The 24,917-nt window shown below is 42.4% G+C and overlaps 1 protein-coding gene across 2 annotated transcripts in view; it reads left to right on the top strand.

The window, feature by feature from the left end:
- Positions 1 to 13,656: 13,656 nt before the first annotated feature.
- Positions 13,657 to 24,917, top strand: part of ASMTL (acetylserotonin O-methyltransferase like) — a 57,213-nt gene continuing 45,952 nt past the window's right edge. Inside the window, exons 1-6 of one of the 2 annotated variants that reach the window (XM_043497010.1) lie at positions 13,692 to 13,891; positions 17,081 to 17,212; positions 19,864 to 19,911; positions 20,476 to 20,499; positions 20,655 to 20,719; positions 23,930 to 23,991. In XM_043497010.1, the coding sequence (XP_043352945.1) occupies positions 13,799 to 13,891; positions 17,081 to 17,212; positions 19,864 to 19,911; positions 20,476 to 20,499; positions 20,655 to 20,719; positions 23,930 to 23,991 (424 nt within the window). In that variant the 5' untranslated portion in view covers positions 13,692 to 13,798. Of the gene's footprint in view, positions 13,892 to 17,080; positions 17,213 to 19,863; positions 19,912 to 20,475; positions 20,500 to 20,654; positions 20,720 to 23,929; positions 23,992 to 24,917 lie in introns of both variants that reach the window. The other variant, XM_038402077.2, reaches the window with a different exon arrangement.

Here is a 24,917-nt window from a genome sequence, read left to right as displayed (position 1 = left end):
TGATTCCTGTGTGTGTTTACAATGTATGAGTTGCTCCCAAATTTGTAACAGGGCAGAGCAGCTAACTATGAACTAACAGGAGTTTGTTTTCCATTTCTATTATGTTTTTATGTTATTTTTTTCCTTTAAAGCCTCCTCTGTTTTCCTAAGCACCTTTAAGGCTGAATATTTTGCATTTCTGTTCACTTCTTTTTTCCTTATAGAAACCAGGGCCAGCATTAACATTCACACTTTCCTCAATCAAACTCGTAAAGCAAATTTTAAAAATACCACAAAACAAAACTTGATCCTTGCAAAGGCCTGGGCAGTCCCTGCACACCCTCGGTGTGGCACTACAGGTGTGCCCTACCTTAATTTCCCCTAACTGGCAACACTGCATTCACTATAACAGACTGGGGCGAGGAGCCAATGCACATGAACAAATAGCACATCCCCTTTTTAATAAGGCTTCAGAACAGGAGCTATTAAAACAATTCGTAAGGTCCTCACCTCAGGACCTTGGTTCAGAGCACCCAAGCTTAACATCCATAAAACAAAGTCTCTGAGCCTGCTAGAGCATGAGAGAAGCTTCCCACCCCATATATAACTTCTGCTCTCTTCTCCCTAACTTGGCTGCCTCTGCCTATTTATATAGCCCAGGCCTTCTTGATTACACCCCAGGCTGCCACAGCTATAGGCTCCTGTCTGTTCCTTAAAGGGGTAGTATTCTGTTGCACAAACCTACATTCAGATTTTCCTCACTTGTATGGAAGCAACACTCCGGTATATTTTTTCTTCATTTCATTGCAGTTTGCAAATAAATATGAATGTTCAGTATCAGTGAGTTTTTGGTGTTCCTTAGTGGTAAAGAGTCATCAAAAATACATTCAGCTATATGTGTTAATTTATATTGTATACATTGTTCAATGTATCAAATGCAAAAAGGCTTTATAGATGACACTGTTGCAACCTGGTCTAGTTCCAGTCTCCGAAACAACACCAACCTTGTGAGTGAAACCACTCAATCCCAAGCCCCCCGGGTCTGGGCAGTGACTGATCACTCTGCCTAGGTGAGGGTCACGCTGGTGCACGCTACAGGTGCAGATTACATGTCTGACATCCTTCTTGGCAGCAGGACCCTGCCGATCAGCCACCTAGACCCTGGAACCAGTGCCACAGCCCCCATCCCCAGCTACTTAGACGTGTGCCCCCTGGCGTCCACCTAGCTGTGTGATCCCTAGTTTCTCAAGTTACTCTGTTCAAGGACTACATGGCAGGTAAAATAAGGAACACAGGCTTAATTTCTTAAACCCACATTTTACTCTTAGACTGCACAAAGAACAGTACAGATCTAAGCAAAACAACAAACACCTGAATGCAGTCCCCCACCAGACTGATTTAATCTCTGCTCTTGGTCCAAGATCTGTCCATGTTCTGGCTAGGAGAGACTCCCTTTTCTCCCCTGCAGCAGTGGTCACTCCCTTTGCTTTACTTTTAAAAGCACTTTCTGACACCTTTTCCTGCTTCTCTTCTTATGCTGGGCTTTTCCATTCTCCAACCCACCTCTCTGGGCTGCTGTGCATAAACATTGCTAACAGTTAATGGTTCTGCTAGTAGCGCCCTATTGTTCCTCCAGGGTAGGGCTATTCAAGATAGATGGCACTGTTTCCACTTCTCAGACATCAGCCTGGTCTACACATACATTTTGTTGGCATACCTATCTTGGTCAGGTATGTGATTTCTCCACCACCTCTGACTGATGTAGTACACCAGAAAAAGCCCTGCTGTAGATGCAGTCATGCCAGTAAAAAAGTCAATTTGCTAGTATTGCTTACTTTTTTCGGGGAACTGGTATTAAAGAATTCTTTAGCCAGTATAAGTTAAATCTCCATTAGGGAGATTTGTTGATATAGTTCTACTGGCAAATTCTTTCAAGTGTAGCCAATTCTATAATCTGTGTTCTGTCCCAAAATGGAAGTTCTAATTCACAGTGACTGTCACAGCTCCAACTAGTGTTCATAAAACCAAATGGCATTCATCACTGGACACAGACATATTCCCCAAATAGTCAAAGACACCCTTTGATAATTGATGTCAAAAGAGAGACTAAGCATTGTAAGGTTCTCAAATTTGCTGAACAACTTTGTCCAACCTCCCCCTCCCTCCCCCATAAAAAAAAACCCAAACAAAACTGGTGGTAGCCCATGAAGTAATTTTGTGACCATACATTAAATCTGATGTCATTTTTATAATGGTCAGGAAAGCAAAGCTTCTGTAACTCTCAGATCATTCAGATTTAATGTCACCATGCCATAATGAAAATGACCACAGAGTTCCCATTTGTTGGACTTGCCACCTCAGAAAGCAGAGATTTGGGTTAATATTTTAAAAAGTCCAAGATGGAGTGGGAAAGGTTCTGAAAGCTAATTGGAACATTTTGTGCACATCCACACTGATAAACAATAGGATGTTCTCATACCACAATTATGCTGCAAATTCTGGGTTCCAGGGGTAACGCTGGATTTATGCCAATGTAAGCAAGAGCAGAACATGACCCACATTATACACTTCCATGTATTCACAAAGTGACAAAGTGGATTTTGAAATTCACCTTCCCAAATGCTGCCAAACTCTGCTTCCAAACCTAATTAACAAGTCTTTAAACTATACACCAGTAAATATTTGATGAGTAAATATAATTCCACTTTGTATTGTGGCTGACATCAGGTAAACAAACACTAAAGCAGACATAATTATTATCTGAGTCCCCTATCTGGTATCCCTCAATGTTGCCAAATTTTGTGATTTTATTTTTTGTGATGTTCAGTGTTTTTCTTAAAGCCCCAGAATTATGCTGGAATTATGCTACTACCCAAAAATCTTCAACTGTCATGTAAAATTTCTTTAGCTCTTCTGGTAGAAAAGAAAACCTTGAAAATATGAAGGATGAAAAACCAGAAGGCAAAGAAAAAGAACCCAACATTTATTATTTCAAATAATCTCATGATTTTTGAACATTTTTGATTGGCTGCTCTTACCTGTATGGCCTGTACACTACCATAGCTGGGACTCAAAATGGGACCTTCATGGTCCACAAGCAGTTCTGATAGGTGAGCCAAAGAAATCCGCACTTTGGCTAATCTAATTAAAACTATCCAAAGTTTGTCTGGCCAGCCATTAGCATTACGATTGGCTTTCTAAATTTGGGGGAAGAAAATTACACTCTGGTTCAGAAGGAGCTGCTGGCAATTGTGTTCAGTTGTCACATCATAGTTAGAAACAAGCCAATTGTGGTGAAGCAGAGGAACCACCCACCAGCATGGAAGGGGATAAGAAGAGCCTTTGGGCACAGCTAGCCCTGCTCTGTTATATCTGCAGCCAGCGTCAGGCCTGGAGGTTGAGCTTGGGGCTGACTGGTGAAAAGGCAGGAGCCATCTGCCACCCTGCCTGAGGAAAGTATCACTAGCTTGCAGACTGAGGCAGCCACCAGGGATGAAGCACTGTCTTCTTGGCTGAAAGAGACAGAGAAAGAGGCCTAGGAGCACCCGGCCTGAGAGGAACTTGGGTGACCGAAGCACAGAGACCTTGTGGGGCAGTTCCGACCCCACCAAACTTATGGCTGTCCTGCCTGGAGAAATCTGGGGAATACAGCAGGATACCACCCAGGGTCCATGAGGGGGATTTACTAAGAGACAAGCCATCACAGGAACTTGGACCATAAGGGTCATGCCCCAAACTAAAGGGAAACAGTAAGAAGTAGCCCTGGGCAGTGAATGTAGACTCCCTGCTGTAGACTCAGTACTCAGAGTGAAATAAACTTGAGCTGGGATGATAGGCATAGTTTGACTTCTGTATTTGGAGTGGCAGCTTCAGTCAGGCCAACTGTATGGACGGAGGAGGGCACAAATTCTGTACCTGCCTGATATTTGCAGTTTGCGGGGAGCAATGCCTCCCCTGCCCCGCAAACTATGTCCATGGTTGAGACCTGGTAGAGTGAGAGGGCCTTAAAGACTGAGGCACCTTGATCACAGAAGCAAGGGAAAGAAGGCAGGTACTCCAACCACTCGACCGGTTGGCCCTCCAAGCCCCACATTATGCCACTGAAATGACTTGGTCTCTTAGACCCACTGAAAATCTAAAGTATGATGAGTAAAGCTGGTCCAACAATTCTGAACTTCAAAGTTTTTCAACTAAACGAGAGAATATGGTTTTCACAAAAAGAATTTGTGACAAGTTTTCTCATTTTTGGAGCTGGTTGAAAATGTCAGACTTTTGAAGTTTTTCAGTGAAAAAAGGGACACTTCTGGAAGTGCTGTCTCTTATTTCAACCATCCCAGTTCCTTTTATACCTATGCCGGCCCCATCTCCCTGGCACTCCAGCCACTCTATCAGCCTCCATTCCTGATTCCCAGCCAGCCTCCAGCCAGCACATCATCCCAATTTCTGCTTAAGTGCCTCATTCTGCTGCCACTTTCCACTAACTGGCCCAGGACCACAGGACAAGGTCACCAGCCTGCCAGCTTTGCCAGTTTGAGAAGATGCCTATCCAGTGATGCTAGGAGTTCTACTGTCAACATAAATTTTGCCTCAGTTTTTTTCCTGGCCCCTAATTGCTGTTGCTGGGCCAGAGATGAGTGAGAAGGTAGGAGTCTGTGGTTAGTGGATGTCCTAAGACCAATTGGAAGGCTTGATCAGCCTGGCATTCTCTTCCTGTGCACATTATCAGGATTGTGGAAGGAGAAGAGCAATGCACGTGAGGGAGGTATGAAGGGATCCAAGGTGAAGGACTGGAACCATGGAGCACGACAGACTGTGGAGTGGTTAAGGCAGGGAGCTGTGATCAGCTGAGGGGCTGGACATGGACACTGGAGACTGCCTGGGGCAAAGGAGCTAGCTGGCATTACTTTATCTATTGGCTTCCTTTGCATAAACAGAAAGTTAAACAGTACTGATGAATAATGTAATTTGTCTATATTTTCACTTTGAATACCAGTGTGCATGGGGTTTTGTGGGATAAATGTATCTAAATGTATCTAAAGTTTTCAAGGTCAAAACCAAGCCAGTTGTACAGTAGAGGGATACAGAAATAAAATGTTAGACAGCAGGTGACATATTTTTTAAAGAAGAATTTTTAACTCCTTCATATCGATAAGATACTGAACAGATTTACTCCTAACTTAGAAGACTGACTGCGTACTAAGAGTACGTAGTGTAAGTTTTGTTTTTAATCTTCATATCTAACAAAGGAATTTAGCCCTTGATATGGGACTACTCAGATACTTAAAGTTATGCACATGCTTAAGTGCTTTGCTTGATCATGTCCTTAATCCTTGTTACAGCTACAAATCTCAACACAGCCTAAATATGAAGCTATTAACTATGCCCCTTTATGTCCTTCATCCTGCGAACACCTACATACATGCTTAACTTCTCATATGCTTAAAGTCAAGCATGTGTACAAATGTTTGCAGGAATGGGGCCTTAAACTTTAAAGAGAAATGAACAAGAAATTATAGTTATACTATGATTGTTACTTGAAAGCTAAGTAGCTTGGGGGATATAGAGAAAAGTGAAGTAATAGACTGCCATCTTGTGGCTAACTGAATGAGTAGATATTTAGAAAAAAACAAAAGAACATACTGGTGGTATGCATAAGTGTAGGAAACTATTGAGTTAGGGCTAATAATTAATTTTACAGTAGTGTTAATATTTTGCCTGAACTGACAAATGTTTCATCACCAATATCCTTTGCAGAAGACCTTTACTGGAGTTACACTATTTTTCTTCCTATGACCATCACAGTGTGCAAGGTAAAAGTCTTGGAGGAACAGAGACTTTTTAAAAGTTAAATAACTTCTTTGTTTCACAAAATAGCGAATCTAAACTGTTTTATGGACTAATTGCTGTGCAAATTTTAAGTTTAAACAATGTTTGTTTCATTGGTTATACAGACAAACAATAGTTTGATTTTGCTAAATTATTAATTTAATTGGTTTCTGAGTAGGAGCTGTATTTTCATAGTTCATGGCTTTCATTCTGGAAAACATAAAGTTACAACAATTAATGTTATAACAATTAATCTGATAAGAAGAAAAGAAAAAATCTGAGTCATTTTGTTTTATGGTTTACACTATTTCAGTGACTAATTCTGGAATCCGTTGTCCTTGAAGACTAGAAAGATGAATCACTAAAATAAGAAATATATTTAAAAACATTGGGCAAGTTTCAGTTCTTATTTTTACCTGTGTAAAGCTATTAAGTTCAGTGTGGTTGCAGAGGTCTAACTGAGAAAAAAGAATTTGGCCTATTTTCCTGATGTCTGCAGAATTAAAGGTTTGCTGATGGTTTGGTTTGGTTTTTGGTTTGAGGGTTTTTTCTTTACAGAAATCAGTGTAACTCTGCAAGTACAGTTAAAGTATTGCAACATTTGTGGTTACAAATGTCACAAACAAACTGCTTTGTAGTTTCATGAAAAAAATACCTCCAGCACTTAAAAAAAATATTTTTAACATACTTTCTCCATTGTTCATAGTCTACATTCTCAGGCACACCGCAAAATGACCATCTGAAGCCCTCCGGAGTACATTTTAGAACATTAACAGGACAAACAAGAAAAAAAGTATAGATCTGTTAGCTTAGCTGCCACTCACAGATGCTATTTTCTCCTTACATTACTATATTTCTATGGCTAACCAGAATATTAACTGGACCTTCAGATAAAATGTATTTGGTCTGTCTCGCAAAAGATCCATAACATGATTGAAACCCTGTCAGAATTAGCATGAGCGTGAGGGTTTATCTTCATTGCAGAGTTAACTGAAGTTACTGTTAACTTAAATGTTGTAGTCTAGCTTGAGTGAGAGTAGTCACACTGCTTATGCTCTAATAAATTTGTTAGTCTCTAAGGTGCCACAAGTACTGCTTTTCTTTTTGCGAATACAGACTAACACGGCCGCTACTCTGAAAACTGCAAAGTATGTAAGCTATTGGATTAGCAGCACAGAGCAGCGTTAGCATCTCCACTGCCATACTAGCCCGAATATCAGCATCCTGCAAGCTTTAACCCATACAAATGCTAGAGATTTTGTGTGTGCGCAGCCGTCGGGTTGGGGCAACACTTGAGTTATTATATAATTCAAGATAACAATGGAGTGAAGATAAGTACTGAACGTGACTATCAAACAGATGTTGAAAGACTTGGGAGAAAAATACAGGGGTGGGGGGAATACAGATATATTTACACAAAGAACAATTTGGAGGAATTTCCAAATAGGGGAACTAAAACATTCCCACCAATAGGGATGAAAGTAGTGGAAACCAACTCTTTAAGGACAAATGTCTGTCACAGAGAAGTGGGAGAGAGTTGAGATAATATTTCTCCTTCCTGCCAACCCATCAGCAGCCCATTGTGCACACCATATGCTGTTGAGCTTCCCTGTCAGTTTGGGAGGAGTGGATTGGTGGGGCGGGAGGGCAGAGAAAGAGGTGGTAGAGCTGAGGTAGAGTCCCTCACCGTAACCTCTCAGCCCCTGAAAATCTGGGGGAATTTTCCCTAAATAAGTTAACGTTGACAGTATTGCCCCAAGAAAGAAAACACAACACACTGTCAAGTTGTGGAACTCATTGCCAGGGGATATTGTAAAGGCCAAAACTATAACTGGGTTAAAAAAATTAAATAAGTTCATGGAGGATAGGTCCATCAATGGCTATTAGTTAAGATGGTCAGGGATGCAACCCACCCCATTCTCTGGATGTCCATAACCCACAGAGTACCAGAAGCTGGAACTGGATGACAGGGGATGGATCATTTGATAATTGCCCTATTCTGTTCATTCCCTCAGAAGACAGGATACTGGGCTAGATGGACCTTTGGTCTGACCCAGGATGGCCATTCTTATGTTATGTTCTAATATCATTGAGATAATGTGCTAGCCAAGGCAAGTCAGGCTTCCTGGCTACTTCCCACTCCAAGAAAGTGCTCACAGGCCTTGAAAGCTATAAAGGACTGTGATGGGGCAGCTACCCCTCACTGGCTAGCAAAGGGTTAATAGCAGCCCTTGGAATGGCTGTGCAGAACCCAGCCAACCAGAGGAAGGTTTAGAAGCAGCCAATCAGGGCCAGGCTGGCTCCTATAAGAAGGGCTGTTAGGCAGAGAAGAGCTTAGTCTTTCCCTGGAGCTTGAGGGAGAAGGACCTAGGACAGAGCATTGTTGGGCAGGTCAGGGGAGAAAGCGGAGCTCCAGCCTAGCTGGCTCCCAGACTATGGCCTTGATACAGGGGCTGAGTAGGTACTGGGGCTAAGGGGAAGTGGCCCAGGGAAAGCAGGTAGTAGCAGAGGGGAAGGAGAGGCAGTGAGTGGCTGCCAGCTATAGGGTCCCTGGGTTGGGGCCAGAGTAGCGGGTGGGCCTTGACCCCAACCTTTGCCCCACTGGCTGCCAAGGGAAGTGGCCAGCCAAAGAACTGCAGTTTTCCCCTGAGCGAGGACTGGACTAGGGGCTGCAGTTTGCCACTGCGGTGAGAAGCTGGGTGATAGACAGCTGATTCCCCTAGAAGGGGGGAAACAATTGAGTTGGGGCACAGCCAGAGGGCTGTGTCCTGAAGAGGATGCTGTGGTCCAGGAGCGACACGGGTCCCCACAGACAGTGGAGATGATGAAGAAGCTGTGATGGAGAGTGAGACACCACAAAAGGAGGCCGCACTGCTGATGGAGAGCTAATTCCTGGAGTAGCCAGCAGGAGGTGCCACAGTGGTGAGCACAACCCATTACAAGGACACTGAACAACTCTCACATATAGAGCACTCGCCCTGGACATTCACCAAGTGGTTGTGTTTGGGGCCTGTATCACCAGGCTCCTGTGCACTCTTGAAGCTTCTCGAGTCTGAACAGAGTCCAGGCACTGCCCCACTAGGGTCTCTAGGCATCTCTCAGGGTGCAAATCCTCTGTCTAGCACCTTCTGAGACCAGTAGTTCAACTGTCCAGGCCCTGTGATTAGTGCTGACTCCTCAGAAGTTTAAGCGCACCGCTGGCAAATCTTCACCGTTGTTGGCACCCTGGGTTTACTCCTTACTACTTCAGGGGAATGTGACAGTGCAAGCCAGAAGATGCAAAGTCAGACTCTGCACAGGATTCTAAAACAATTATTCTTTACATTAACTACCACAAGAAATACAGGGCTCTAGACCTGCAGTTCTCAACTGGGAGTCTGTGGCCCCCTAAGGGGCTGTGATTAGGTTTCAGGGGGTCCACCAAAATAAACCAGAGAGAAGGGCCAGTGTTAAACTCGCTGAAGCCCAAGCCCAGCCCCCTGGGGCTGAAGCTGACCTATGATGAACACTGACCATGACATACACATATGCTTGTTGAAGATACCCTCCATGTCTTCACAGAATTGTTGACCAGCACCAGCAAAAGTTTCACACTAAGTAAAACAAAAATATTCAATTTCTTATTTTTGTACCTATATATCCTTTCTTTTTTATATTGTGTGTGTATAATTGAATAACTATCCATTTCATACAGCTTTTTTAATCTATTGGATATAAAGAAAAACAGTTGTTGTGTCACAGGTTGATCAAGAAGTTATGATGGGGGAGGCCTCAGAAAGAAAAAAAATCAAAAACCCCTGATCTAGACCAAATAAACACACCTGTATATATTTTTCTGCCTCAGTTTCCTCATAGCTCTTGAGCATTCTTTGGGCTTAGGGTAGAGACCTTTGAGGAGTCTGGGTGCCCCCTCTGTATGTGGCTCTCCTCTGAATCATACACTATCTCACTCTGACCCCTGCAATCAGTGCCTTTCCACGCTCTTGCCCAAGCTTCCTCTAACTCAGGGGTTGGCAACCTCTGGCACACGTGCCAAAGACTGCATGCGAGCCCATTTTTAATGGCACGCTGCTGCCTGCTGGGGCAGCAGCAGCGTGCCATTAAAAATCCTGCCCGGCCTGCTCTTCTCCGTGCCCACCCTCCCCCCCGCGGGGGCAGGGGGTAGAAGCTTGGTTTTGCCGGCTCCCCTGCCTCCTCCCGCAGTGTGCTGTGTTCCTGCTCCTCCTCTCCATCCCTCCCTGCCGCCAATCAGCTGATGGCCCGTGTGGGAGGAGTGGGGTGAGCGTGCTCACTGCTCCCGGTGGAGGCAGAGAAGTGGGGGCAGGGCCTTGGAGAAGGTGGGGTGGGGTGGAAGCGGGACATACCCCCTCCAACCTGCTGCTGTGAGCACCCCCCACTCCCAGCCCTCTGCCCTGACCCCCCCCCACAACCCCAGCCCTGACTCTGGCTCCCCCACACATACCAGGTCCTCCACACCCCATGCCCTGACACCTGCACCCCCCTCACAGGCCCCCAGCCCTCTGCCCTGACTCATGCACCCCCACATCCTGACTCTTGCATCTCCACCCCTCCCACCAAATGGGAGCTCCTGCACTGCCCACCCCACATTCCCACCTGCACCCCTCCCACCAAAAACTGGAATACCAATCTTACAGTATAGCAAAAGCCTTTACAATTCAGAACTTTCTATTCCTCTCTAATTCTTAGCTTGCTTTTTTCAAAATACAGTAGGTATTTGAAAAAGTCGAGTTTCACAACTAACCTTGGATGAGCTAATCTTTGACCAGCATATCTAGAGTAGGCAGCCACGTTTCCAATGACTACTGCTGTCAATGTTCTTCATCTCAGTCAACTCACTGGAATCTCACACATTTAAACATTTTGATTTCTGAAAATCTGCAACTGAGTGGTTTATAATGGTTACCTGTCAATAATAAATTTTCAGAAATCAAAAATGTAAGTGTGAGACATCTACTTCTCATCTTAGCTTATTTGACATCGCTTAGCTTGTTTTCATAGGGATATTTGAACTTTGCCACATATACACCATCATAAGTAACTATGGAGTCAGGTTGATTAGCAGTAGGGAGGAAAAAAGTCTTTCAAACTTTTGATTAATACAAGCACTATTTAAACAACTCCGCAATCTAGAGCAGCACAGCACCGAAATATAATATCATATCCTGAAATCATATGAGGTATTGTGTGAAATAATGACTTTGGATCAGTAATTATTATGGTCCAAATCCCAAGAAGAACTGATTATTTGAATTCCATTAACTTCAATTAGGAGTTGCAGCAGCTCAGCAGAAGCTATGCACTTATTAGGATTTGGTCTGATATTAATACTTATGGGCATGGGGATAGGGATAGAGTACTCTTTCAAAAGTATCTTGGCAGCAGCCTTGGCAGGGCTCTTATAAGGTATAATTCTTTCATGCGATACCATTACAACTGCAAATTAAAAAATGTTGTGCATTCTATTTCTGCAACATCTCTCAAGTATTATTATTTTATTTTATTTGGAAGTGTGGGAAGGGATGTTGCACTCTACAATCCTGAAGAAGTGGCTGTGGTTTTGGACCCAAAATTCATGACTCTTACAAGATCTGTGTGGATTTCAGGAGATCTGTGGCAGGCACAGCACCTACGGCCTTCTTCCCCTCATTTCTCACATCCTCTCCAGTCCTTTGGCTTTATAGTTCCCTTGGAACTGCCAGGGTCTCTTCCCAAAGCTAATACTCCCTAAACACTTTTCTGTGGGGTAAGTTTGACAGAGTGAAAGGAGAATCCATTACTCCCATTGCTTTTAGTAATGTAGGTCTAGGATAACAATTGAAGCGAGTCTGGGCATTTTCTTTCCTTTTTTAATTCAGTACAAGTTCCTTAGTTTTTCTTTTAATTGCTGTTTTTATTTTAAGATTTGAGCTAAAGCAGCTTTAAAGTCAAACACTAATCTTTTCTAACTACAGTCATTGTCCTTTCTCAAACCACAAGTCACTCATTGCTATCATGAAAAGAGATCTCCCATTCCCATATTATTTTTGTTCTGATGTTTAGAATTACATTGCCCACTGATACGATTCTTAGCCCAGGAATACTGAGACGCTGCTCTTGTTTATGGAATCCTTTCATAGTTACAGTGCAAACTGATATTCTAATTTACTGCCTGGAGTGTGTATGCATTTTTTAAAATAAAAGTGGAATATTTAACTCTATGACTCTTAATAAACCCATTAAGAAAAGGACACAACATTGCTGCTTGAAAGTTAATGAGGATGAATCTGAACTTTGGTGCAAAACTTTCACCTACCTAGAAGGCCTGATTGTGACTCCTCTGTTCCCACTGGTGAGAAACTGGTCAGACTAGATCATAATAATCCTTTCTGACTTCAAAAATCTGCAAAAGTACTCGCATGGACAGTTCCATTCACTTTGGTGAGACTAACTGTATGAGGAATTGCTCATCAACAGGAGCAAAGAGCTCAAAATCTGGCCCTTAAGAAGACAGATGAGGGGCTGTGATATCTGGACTCCATCATTTACGGATGTTTCAGTCTCACTTCTGGAAAACAATTGCTGCACATTTTATGGTTGCAGAAATTTTATCTTTTGTCTGAATTTCCTAATGAAAATTCTATCACTTTTGTACTGATACCTTTCAAAATAAGTATTTCCCCACTTATTTATGCATACCTACAAGTGGTCTTCATTTGCAATTTTGATTAGTTTCCACCTACATAAACCCTTTAATGATTTTCCATGATTATTTGTGACTGAGTTGGCCTAAGGACTGATAACAAAAATATTAAGCAGTTCCATGTCTAGAAATTTCTTGCAAATGTATGTTTAGGGTTTTTATTTTGAAATATATATATATATATATATATATAGGGTGTGCAAACCCTCACATTCAGCATCATGTGACATAAGAGTGAAGGATGATGATATTATCTAAAGAAGTTAAAAAATTCTACACCTTCTAAAGTACCCAAACACTGGAAATAAGTTGGGGAAATGAACAGTTAAAGATCAAGCTAGTCCCTTACTCCTATGTATCTTGATCACCCCATGGGACTCAGAGCAGGCTGATGCTTAAAAAGCTGCTGTAGTACTTTAATGAAGACACTCCTATGTGAACAGGACAGGAGAGCTTCTCCCATCAGTGTAGTTAAGCCACCTCCCTTTTCAGGGTTGAGCACCATACTTTTACTGAAGTGTGTGTAGACCGCCCTCAGTGCTATTCAAAGGAAAACATCCTGTAGAGATTGCAGTATTGCCAACTCACAGTTTCATCAAAAGTCTCACGTGATTTGGCATTTTTCTGAAAGCCTCAGCAGCTGGAATCAAGAGTTGGCAGGTGAAGGTCAGCATTCATTAATAAAAAATAATAATAATAATAAATAAAATCTAGCCGTTGTGGTGCCCGAGAAAAGGTTGAAAATGCAAGGTGAGTGTACCCTAAGGGTTCCAAAATCAGAAAGCAACCCTGTATGTATTTTCCTTTTAATCGCACGCGTTTTAAACCAGGCTCTTGATTTTGGGGGCCTGAATATTGATTTTTAAGCCCTCGAGGTTCCCCCTACTGCAGGCGGAAGTTGAAACCTGCAGGACTGACTCTCCTGGACTGAATCCGCCCCCGTATCCAACTTTCCAGCCCTCTGTCTCTCCATTCCCGCCAGCTACCTGCCATGAATATTTGGGGTAGGTAAGTGACTGTCCGTCCGTCCCATTTCCAACGTGCCCAGCTCGCCAGGCCAGCGCCCCGCCAGGAGCCTCAGCGGAGCACGCGGCTCCCGCCCAGGGCAGAGCGCCGGGCCCGCCTTCCCGAGCCGGGGGCGGCCCTACCGCCCCGCTCCTCCCAGCTCGCCGCGCCGTATAAACGCGCCGCTCCTCACCCCCTCCCCCCAGGGCTCGGCGCGGCGGGTTTCCTGGCGCTGCTGAGCCTCGGGGCCGTGCGGGGGAGATCCCGGGCCTGCCCGCAGCCGCAGCCATGGCGCTGAACCCGGTGATCGGGAAGCTGGTCAGCAAGAGGGTGGTGCTGGCCAGCGCCTCCCCGCGCCGGCAGGAGATCCTCGCCAACGTGGTGAGTCCGGGGCAGCGCCGCCTGGGCCGCCCGCGGCTAGTGGGCGATGGAGGGGCGAGGTCACTCGGAGTAGGTCTGCGCTGCGCTTAGACGCCGGGGCTGTTTCATGGCCCCGGGCTGCACCCGGGGAGGTGGGAGCTGAAGTCTGCCCAGCAACTGACCAGCCCCAGTCAGCTGGCACCCTCGGCCAGCCCCTGTTGTCTAATTGCGGCGGATTGGACACCAATGCCCACGTTTGCTCCCTGGAAACGCCCCTGCCGCAGCTGGACTGTCTGTGCACAAAAAGAAAAGGAGGACTTGTGGCGCCTTAGAGACTACCAAATTTCTTTGAGCATAAGCTTTCGGGAGCAGAAGTGAGCTGTAGCTCAGGAAAGCTGATGCTCTAATAAATTTGTTAGTGTCTCAGGTGCCACAAGTCCTCCTTTTCTTTTTGCAAATTTATTAGAGCATCAACTTTCGTGAGCTACAGCTCGCTGCATCGGATGCATTTGGAGACAGGAGAGTGGTTTAACAGTCTGCTAGTCCCCCCCCCCCCCTTCCCTGTTGTTGACGTCTTGACATTTTTAAAGTTGAAAGACAGTGTTTGTGGGCTTATGTGACCAGAAGAACAATACTTTTAAATAAATTGCATTTGAGCTGGGTCTTGGGGCGGGAGGCAGGTTATGCAGCTGGGAAGTAGCCTGCTGGTGTGGCTGGGGCAAGGCAGCTGAACAAAATGAAGTTCTTAGGAACATGCCATTGGGTGATGCCAATTCCCAGGTATAGGATGTGAAACTTGTTAGGTCAAGCTATGGGGTGGTCTCAATACATGCAACAAAGGGCAGAGAGGGAGGGATGTTTGCGGTAATGAAGTGAGCTGTAGCTCACGAAAGCTTATGCTCTAATAAATTTGTTAGTCTCTAAGGTGCCACAAGTCCTCCTTTTCTTTTTGCGAATACAGACTAACAGGGCTGCTACTCTGAAACCAGCTAAAATAGTAACATGCAGAGGTAAAAGTAAGCTGGTGCGGTCCAGTTCGGTGTAGCGGCAAGAGCTAGTATGCTATGCCACACCGGATCGTCCTCCCCAGGCTGGTGCTTTAAAGGGCCGCTGCGGGGAGCCCCGGGCCCTTTAAAGCGCTGTCCGAGCCCCACTGCGCGATCCCACGGGGTAGCGGCAGCAGGGCTCCAGCAATGATTTAAAGGGCCCGGAGCTCCACTGCGGTAGTGGCGGCTGGAGCCCGGGGCCTTTAAATTGCCCCAGAGTCTCAGGGCTCCCAGCCGCCTCTGCAGCTTGTAGCTCTGGGGGGTGATTTAAAGGCGCCGGGGCTCCCAGCCGCAAACCTGGGGCCTTTAAATCTTGATTTAAAGGGCCCGGCCCCGCCTCTTCCGGTCCAGGTGCCCCCCCCCCCCCGGACTCTAGAGTACCAGTAAGTCCTTTAAGTTACTTTCACCCCGATAACATGTTTTATCTTAAAAAGAAAAGGAGTACTTGTGGCACCTTAGAGACTAACAAATTTATTTGAGCATAAGCTTTCGTGAGCTACAGCATCTGATGAAGTGAGCTGTAGCTCACGAAAGCTTATGCTCAAATAAATTTGTTAGTCTCTAAGGTGCCACAAGTACTCCTTTTTTTTTTTTTTTTTTTTTTTTTTTTTTTTTTTTTTTTTATGAATACAGACTAACAGGGCTGCTACTCTGAAACATGTTTTATCTTGTTACTGTTGTCAGCTGTCAGTGAAAAGGATGCTTCTCAAGCTATCTGGTGTTGGGGACCGGCAATTTTTTTTTTCTAATGTGTGCGTAGAACGGCGGCTGGTGGCTCACAGGCTGGCACCAGTCTGCGGACCACCACTTTGAATAATAGTGGAATGGAATACACGGTGCCAGAGTCTCAGCTGGTGTTAACTGTTGAATTTACAGTTGTGGCCCTGTGTATTGGTTTTGCATTGCTGCCCTTCAGGACTTTTGGAAAAACCCCATTAAGTGTTAATGTTAGTCATACAGTGTCATAGTATCCATGGGACTTATATTTTTTTATTTTTACACTTCATATAAAGAATTGTGTTGCACACATTTTGATCAATGCTTTACATTAATGGTGATTGATAGAAGTAAAAACACAAACAATGCTAGTGTTTTATTTGTGGGGGAGGAGGGTATGTTTGCACTAAATCACATCACATAATCCAAAAAAATTTTTCACTTATGCTTTTTCTCAGTCACACTTTCTTCCCCTCTATCCAAACATACCATAGATTATGTGTCCAAGGATGAAATCCTGATTTCATTTAAGTCACTGGTGAAACAAGATTGAACCTGTAGTTTGGAGGCAGGAATTAGGGAAAAAATCCAGAAAACTAAATAGGTTGCTGTGACAAACCTAATATGTGTATTTCTGGCTACATGTGAATATTTACATCTAAGCATACATTTGATAGTTATGTTTCAGTTAAATGTTGTGTAGCAAAACTCATACCAATTTATCCACAGTGCAGCACAAGTAAATGCCAAGATTATATTCACTGAAGATTTCACCACACAGATCTAATTTACATGAGAAGCCCACAGATACTACATTGATGAGTGTAATAGAAAACCCTAAAGGAGAGAGATGTCATGCATTTGTGGTTAGGTGGTTACATGCAAGAGTAAAATGATTATAAGTACTCCAAGTGTAAAACTTGTTTTTCGTAAAAGATTTTCTTGCCTTTATTTTGAGATGTTTGCATGTTAAGAGTAAATTCAAAACAATTCAGTGCAACAGGGTTTTTTCTCAGATGAAATGCACACAATGGGAAGTTAGGTTTGTTATTTGTTTCTGTTTTAATTTTGATTGCATACTGCTGATGGAATGAGTGAAGTTTGCAATGTTTGGACTAGATTGTAATGTTTGCAATAGTTTTGTAATTCTACAGTTTGTTTATATGGTTTTACCAATATCTATCTTTTTCTTCGACTCTTGAAGACACTTGGCATTTTATAGTAGGTTAATTTTTAAAAATAAATAACTAGATAGTTTACACCGATATGTCTCGGATTAGCTTCCACTCTATTCTAATTTATTATTTGCATAATTAAATGTAATTTGCACTGTAGAGAAAATGAGACATAAAAAAAGAGCAAAATCCACTTAATCTTTTGCTTTTACAGGTTCTTTCCAAAACATTTGATGAGGCTCGCTACATTGCCTTTCCTTTGTATATTTTAGGGTCTCCGATTTGAGGTAGTTCCATCCTGGTTTAAAGAGACACTTGAGAAGTCATCTTTTGCAGCCCCTTATGAGTATGCCATAGAAACAGCAAAGCAGAAGGCACTTGAAGTGGCAAATAGAATGCATCTAGTGAGTCTGTCAGCTATTTCAATAGTCAAATCTTGTGTTGTTCTCACTATTTATTACTGTTACGTGCACTTGTAAGGTAGTAAGTATACCGGTTCATTTGCATCCTTTAAGCAAACAGACACGTTTTCCCCTGTGTCACTGTTGTGGCAACTACCTGTTGAAACGGGCTAGACTTGCTAAAAAGAACTCCAGTGCCTCCAGTTTGTGAAAGGCCAAAACAGCGATTACGGACAGCTCTGACAGCAGGCAGAAGCTCTAAATTGAGGTATAATTGCCAAGTCCTGCCAACACCTAACTATCCAAATTGAGTCTGAGATAGTTAATTTTGTCCAGGATTTCCAAGCACTTGGTGAGCAGGGATGCAATTCTATTTAGGTCCTATGAGGAGATACAGAACTGACTGTCATCAGCATGCCGATGATACTGTAACCCATAATGCCTTGCAATCTCTGAATGGCTTCAAATATTGCTTGAACAAGAAGTGTGACTGGATTGAGCAGTGTGAGCCTTCATAAATGAAGCAAAAAACCAGCTGTCCAGCACACAGCCCTCTGACCTCTTTCTGAAAACAATGAACTAAGGCAGGGATCAGCAACCTTTGGCACGCGGCCAATCAGAAAAATTTGCTAGGGGGCCAGGATGGTTTGTTTACCTGCAGCATCCGCAGGTTCAGCTGATCGCAGCTCCTAGTGGCCACGGTTCGCCGTTCCAGGCCAACGGGGTCCGCAGGAAGCGGCGCAGGCTGAGGGATGTGCTGACCGCCACTTCCCACAGCCTGCATTGGCCTGGAGCGGCGAACCGTGGCCAGCGGGAGCTGCGATTGGCTGAACCTGAGGACGTGGCAGGTAAACAAACCATCCTGACCCGACAATGGATTTCCCTGATGGGCCGCATGCCGAAGGTTGCCGATCCCTGAACTAAGACGACTTGGTCTGCCTCTCCACTAGTCCACTAGTCCCCTAGTCAAGCCAATAGAGCCTTGTGATCAATGTTGTCGAAATCCAGTATTAGATTTATCAGCATCAGCATAGATATTAGACTTCTGCCTACTGCCCTAATGTGCTCCACCACAGTGATTAAGGCTGGTTCTGTGCCACAACCAAGCCCGAAGCCCAACTGATTAGGTTTTTAAAAAATTTCTTATAGGATGTCATTTGCTACTGGTGTGGATCTGCAAATATTTCCTTAATGACCTTCCTCTGGAAGGGAGGATTAGAGACTAATCCTTTTCTGAGATCAATTCACATATACTGAATGCGCCATACCAACACCATTGCCAAATGATACTGTCTGCCAGAGCAAATATTGAATTATCTCCTTTGTAAATGATTACACAGATTCATATCTGTTTCTGTCACTTTCTTTTTCAGACTATGGTGTGATATTAGGGCAGTGGATTTCAAACCTTTACAAGAATATAGTGGACTTTAATTGTGGAATACTATTAAAAATTTTCCTGCTACTTCATAGTTTTCTTAAGTCCATCCAGAAGGATTTTGAGTGCTTCCTATATACAGGATTTTGTTAAGTAGCATATGGATGTAGCTCAGTGGTTCTCAAACTTTTGTACTAGTGACCCCTTTTACATAGCAAGCCTCTGAGTGTGACCCCCCCTTATAAATTAAAAACACTTTTTTTTTTTTTTTGTATATTTAACACCATTATAAATGCTGGAGGCAAAGCAGGGTTTGGGGTGGAGGCTGACAGCTCGTTACCCCCAAGGTAATAACCTTGCGACCCACTGCGGGGTCCTGACCCCCAGTTTGAGAACCCCTGATGTAGCTGTACCATTTAAAACTAATCAGTATGTTAGCTCTGTCACTTTCTATTATGATATCAAATCTTACACTATTTCCTCCTCTCATTTGCTGTATTAACTCTTACCTAATATTTTAAGAATAGAGCCTTCTCTATTCATGAAAACAAGCTGCCGTAAGAAGTAAATTTATATCAACAGTTGTGTCTCCAATGAATAAATGTAAGTCTTAGCCATGTTACATCATTAAATGTTAAACTGTAGGGTTAGGGTCAGAAATCATCCAAATGAAATGTAGGCAAGCAAAAAATCCTGGACAACAAGAACACTTTGCAGTTTGAGAGCAGGGAGAGGGAAGAAGGAAAGGGCTGAGAGAATTCTATAAAAACGAAACCTTAGAACCCCTATTAATGTCTGGATATGTTTAAATTCAGGTGGTTGAGGGGTATGCAAGTACACTTAAGGACATCTGAATAGTAACTCCATAAAAATGGCATTTTGGGACTCATTGTTAATGTGTTTGTGATTTCCGTATCCAATACACTTGGCTTATTACAAAAAAGGGTTGGTTTTTTTTGTAACTGGCAGCCTTGAAACTCAACCTGTGCTTGGAGAGTTGAGTTAGGTTCTTTCTTGGGTGCACTTCATCATCAATAGAAGTTCTGCAGGCAAAATCATGCCCTCAGTTATTTCTGCCCACAGTCCTTGGTTTTTCACAGATGTAACTGATTACAATTCTGTTAAGGATGCATAGACTTCAGCTCCTTCCTAGATATATTTGGATCAATACCTTCCAAGCGGTAAAGCTACAGTGTCTTGAGTTGGATATTCCGGGGTTTTTTGTTTGATGGTTTGTTTTTTACTTTTTTTTTTTTTTGTCTCCTTATCTTTCCAGAAACACCTTAGAACTCCAGATATTGTTATAGGAGCAGACACTATTGTGGTAAGAATTTTCGTGTATTTTAGCAGTAGTTTGAATCATGTCTGACCAGTGCCTAAAACTCTCTTGTTGGGGTCTAACTTCCTAGAAATTTAAAGATGGAAAAGGCCCTACTAGTCCATCTAGTCCTGTCAATGCAGAATTGTCCCTATGGTATATTTTCTAGTACTTAGTCTGATTTGAAACGTCTCAAGTGACAGGGTTTCCACCACTACCTTTATTTTATTTTTTGTATACATACTCCATATTCCATAATCTGTATCAGGATCTCTTAATATGTTGGAAGAGACACTGTTATTTGACAGCTGTGAGAATCAGGAAACATGCATCGCCTGAGCAATGCCATTTAAGACATTTTTAACAGCCAACACAAATGGCACTCTTACTGGTAGCCTCACAAAGAGGGCAAAGAATGAATTATGATAGACACTGAATTAGCCACTCACCTCTGCAGATCCTTCTAACAGCCACCAGGTGGAGGGGAAGCTTGCACTGATAGTATGTGCTCTCTTAATAAATAGACGGCTCATGTCTCCAAGGTTCTTATTTAGTGCTTTTTATCCATAGGTCTCAAAAAGCTTTACAAAGGAGGTCAGTATCATTATATGATACTTAACACGATACTTTTCAGTAGACTGATGTTGCTGGCAGTGCTGGCTGAAATCATAGTTTGAAAAGTCTGTTCCTGATCTCAATTTCAGCATATTAGAGATACACAGCAGAGTATTTCTCTCTTTCCATTTCAGACTGTGGGAAAACAGATTCTGGAGAAACCAGTTGATAAACAAGACGCATATAAGATGCTGTCAAGGTTCGTAGTTTTAAATAAGGTTAAAAGAGTTAATCAGGCAATGTTTTCTGCAGCAATTGGAACTGCAAAATTCTATAACACTCATGCACAGAGATGCATAAAAGATAACAACATATATGCTCCATGGGGCAAGGGGTCTTTTTGTACAGTGTATAGCACAGTGGGGACTTGGTCCATAACTGGGACTCCTAGGCAGTACAATAATATAAGATTATAAATAAAATATTTTTACAAATTATTAATCTGTAGAAGGGATGTGAAATATGGTGTGTTTAGGATCCATTGCTTGGAATTTCCTGACTTGTGTCCTTCCAGAGTCTCAATCACAATGTTGCATTAGTATCATTAGGATAATTTCTTTTACATTTGCATTGCAATTGTTTTATTATTGACTTCCTTAATAATATTCTTTAACAGTACAGGTATTTGATATTGGTCCTTTGCCTCTCCTCTGGTGCGGTTTGCATGATATGTGTACTAGGAGAAAACTATTCAGGAATTCCTTTATTTGGAGCCTTTATTTGTGCTCTCCTTTACAGTATCAATTTTTTTTTTTATAGAAGTACATTGAATTTACATTGGTAACCAAGAGCAAAAGTTTTGCCTTTTTTTTTTTTTTTTTTTTACTATCCTATCTTATTCTCCTGTCATACATTGGGGTCCTTAAGTCATCTCAGGCTTCTGTTTCTCTTCTTTGAATGTAGTTCAACCAAGGGGGAGGAATAGCTCAGTGGTTTGAGCATTGGCCTGCTAAACCCAGGATTGTGAGTTCAATCCTTGAGGGGGCCATTTAGGGATCTGGGACAAAAATTGGGGGTTGGTCCTGCTTTGAGCAGGGGATTGGACTAGATGGTCTCCTGAGGTCCCTTCTAACCCTGATATTCTATGATTTGAGCTTAATAATGCCCTCTTCCCCCTGTTTCAGACTCATTCTGTTGCTTACCATATGTGAGCTATTTCATTAATGCAATTATTTCTTTCTGCAGCTCATCATTTTTAATAAGCGCCAAATACACAATACTGTAGCCTGTTACCAGGCTAGAACACTGAGTGACAATCAATTCAAATCTCCTAAAGTTCTAATGTTGCCAGGCTGTTATCCTGTCCTGAGGCCTGAAGGAGAAATCAGATTGTATCTCAATCTGAAGAAACCACGTTTGCCTTCTAGGGGCAACTCACTAACCTACCTTTTTTTCCCTTAAAGGTTTGCAGTTCTGAGATCATGGCAATAAACATTTAAGTAACACAGTAGAAAAATGTCATCAAAGCAAATGTGTTTGTGCCAGTTTTGTGAGATGTAAGCTTTTAGTGCAAGACAAATATCAAGATAAGAAGTACATAGTAATAATTCATAAACTAAGAAATACTTGCCTACGGTAGTCATGTGTAGGAGGAGTGCAGCTCTGGGTTATTCAGGTGGGACCAGTAAGTAGGAGGTTACACCGTCACATTTCCTCAAGGCTGCCATTGTACCACTTTTAAAATAAAATAGCGTCTTTGTTAAAGAATATGTGAAAAGTCTGCTGATCGTTATTCTATTGTGTGTCAAACTGCCAGTGACATATGACTTATTGAATATGAGCTGATGAAAGAGACAAACTAATTTGGGAAAAATTCACTAGATAGAACATACGGCTTTCTGAAATTTTTGCTTTGTGGCTCTAATTTAGATTTTGTGCTGATAAATTAGGTTTCTCCATTTGATGGAGCCATAAAAAGTAATGGTTGTTCAGAGCGAATGAGTAAGAGCAGAATGTGATATTTTCAGGAGACCAAACATATCCTGCCAAACTCATGAAGGAGACTGACTGGAAAAGGTCTTCTCAATTAGTACATAACTTTGTTTGAAATTATACAATGTTTGGTGACTTCCAGAAAATAGTCACTTTTGTACTAAACGTACAAAGATGTTTGTGGATCAGAATTAATATAAACTGTCTTGTGAGTTACATTACTCAAAAAAAAGTCATCCCAAAACTTTTAAAACAAGATTTTGTTATACAATATTTTTCAGTCCTTAAACGATTAAAGCAAATAGAGTAATTATAAGCGACTTACAATTCTTAGGATATATTACTTGAGAATTTGGGAAGGAGGGGAGGGAATTTGAAATCCCCCCCCCCCCATTTTACATCCAGTGCTAGCAATGTAAACTCTTGTCTCTTATCTCTGTGTTAATTATCAAAATCAGCTACACAAACTTCCAAGGGGCCAGAATGGATGATTTATATTGAGTAGTGTAATGCTTCACAAGTAGTTTACTTCAATGGGACTACCTAGGGTGGGAGGTATTATCTGATATAAGTAAGTATATCACAATTCAGGCTTAGTATCCTATTTCATAATCGGACTGTCTAATAAATTAAGCTGTCTTGCCTCAATTTACATTGGTTTTACTTACACATCTATTAACTGTACAGTTTTCTCTCTGTGCTCAATGTTCCATGCAAAGAGGGTAGTTAACTACTCAGGAAAGTAAAATCCTTTTCATGACAAAATAAGTAATATCAATTCAAGCTTCCCCCACTTCCCCGCTGATATTTCTGAGCCATTCTTTGAAAGCATCATCCCTAGGTAGGTGCAAGGATAGTTCATTCTCCTCGCTCTGTTGGAGCTTGATTCTGCCACTCTCAATGGAGTCATGTGGTACTTTGCTCCATCAATAGCCCAGTTGAAATGAACGGGAATACTGGTGTTGTGAAGTACCAGTATTCCCATTCAGCATGAGGAAAAGAAAGGTACAACCTAGCCCTTCATGGATTATCTTTTTGCTGAAGCTTCCTATCGCAGTGCCATTTATTATGGTGCTGTTCCTGTTTTGCTCGTGAGACTGACCCTTCTCCTCTAGTACAGTAAAATAAGAACACACAAAACAAAACAAAAAAAATTTTTCCTCAATATCAGTGAACATATTGTAGGCCACTGAACAGCCAGCAGGTGTTAATGTTTTGGGGACACTAAGCATTGAAAGATTCCAATGACTGTGCCAATCCTTCTGCACCATTTTGTGTTTTTAGCTCTTCACCTTTGTGAAAGAAAAATCAAAACCCCAATGTCTTGTGTGTAAGGATATGAACCAGAGCGGGTCTTTTTCTGTGGTGCCCATTGGCTTATTTGTGGAACGCTCTGTAAACCTGTGAAATAGTAATGCAATGATGCATTAATTAAGAAGAAAGAGACTTTATAAAACTCTTCATTTTTCCCTCATAGGTTGAGTGGGAACGAGCACAGTGTCTTTACGGGAGTGGCCATTGTTCACTGCACAAGTAAAGGTAATTGCAGAGAACTGTACAGATACCTATGTGGTAAAGTCTTATGTTCTTATAGACATGTGTTATCTAATTTTACATCAATTGTGAAGATGGAACCCTCTCATACAACATCTGATTCTGCCACCCTTTCCCATACTAAGGAGTAGATTATCTGTGTGGAAGCAGAAAAAGAGAAAAGGGAGGATCTGGGGGTAGATATCTTAGTCAGATTTAAGGTTAGAGTGAAAAGAAACCCTAACCCTTACCCTAATAACGTGAGAGTTGTAAGAGATGCTGTTTTCGCCTTGTTTTTAGTTTTTAAAGATGGAATGCTGACTTAAGCAGAAACCTTGAGATAAGGTAGCATCTAGAGGGAATTTGCATGAACAAAGGATAACTATTAGCTGTTGATGTATGTAACGGGAAGGTATAAATATTTGTCTTGCACTGCTTGTAGGGGGAAGATCTGCCTAAGGTCAGTCTTCCCTTGCAATTGCTCGTAATAAATAATGACTTGTTGCTCACAAATGCAGAGTGTCTTCCACATCTGTAATTAAATAAAATAAGCAAACAGTCCTACAAACAAAACACTGTGCTATACATAAAGGATGATGAGAGAATGGACCATGTGTGACAAATGTTAGTTGCATCACCTAATGCATTGCTGAAGGGTGCTCAGAAATTAGTGTTAAGAGTGGTATAAGAGCCTATTAAGAATAGAATAGGTACTTCATTGAAATCAGTAGGGCTACTGAAAGGGAGCCTGATCCAGTCCCCACTGAAATCAATGGGAGTATCTCCCTGCTCACTTCAGCGGACATTGGATCAGGCCCAGAGTAAAAATGAGAACATGAGAAAGGTGGCAGAATCCGATCCATAGTCATTTTTTTTTCTGGGCTTTATTCTGGTGAGACTGAAGGGGCTATGCTGTTCAAGTATGGTGAAGA

The sequence above is a fragment of the Dermochelys coriacea genome, chromosome 1 (assembly GCF_009764565.3).
Source record: "Dermochelys coriacea isolate rDerCor1 chromosome 1, rDerCor1.pri.v4, whole genome shotgun sequence".
Classification (NCBI taxonomy): domain Eukaryota; kingdom Metazoa; phylum Chordata; order Testudines; family Dermochelyidae; genus Dermochelys; species Dermochelys coriacea.
This window is presented reverse-complemented; position numbering and strand designations above follow the sequence as displayed.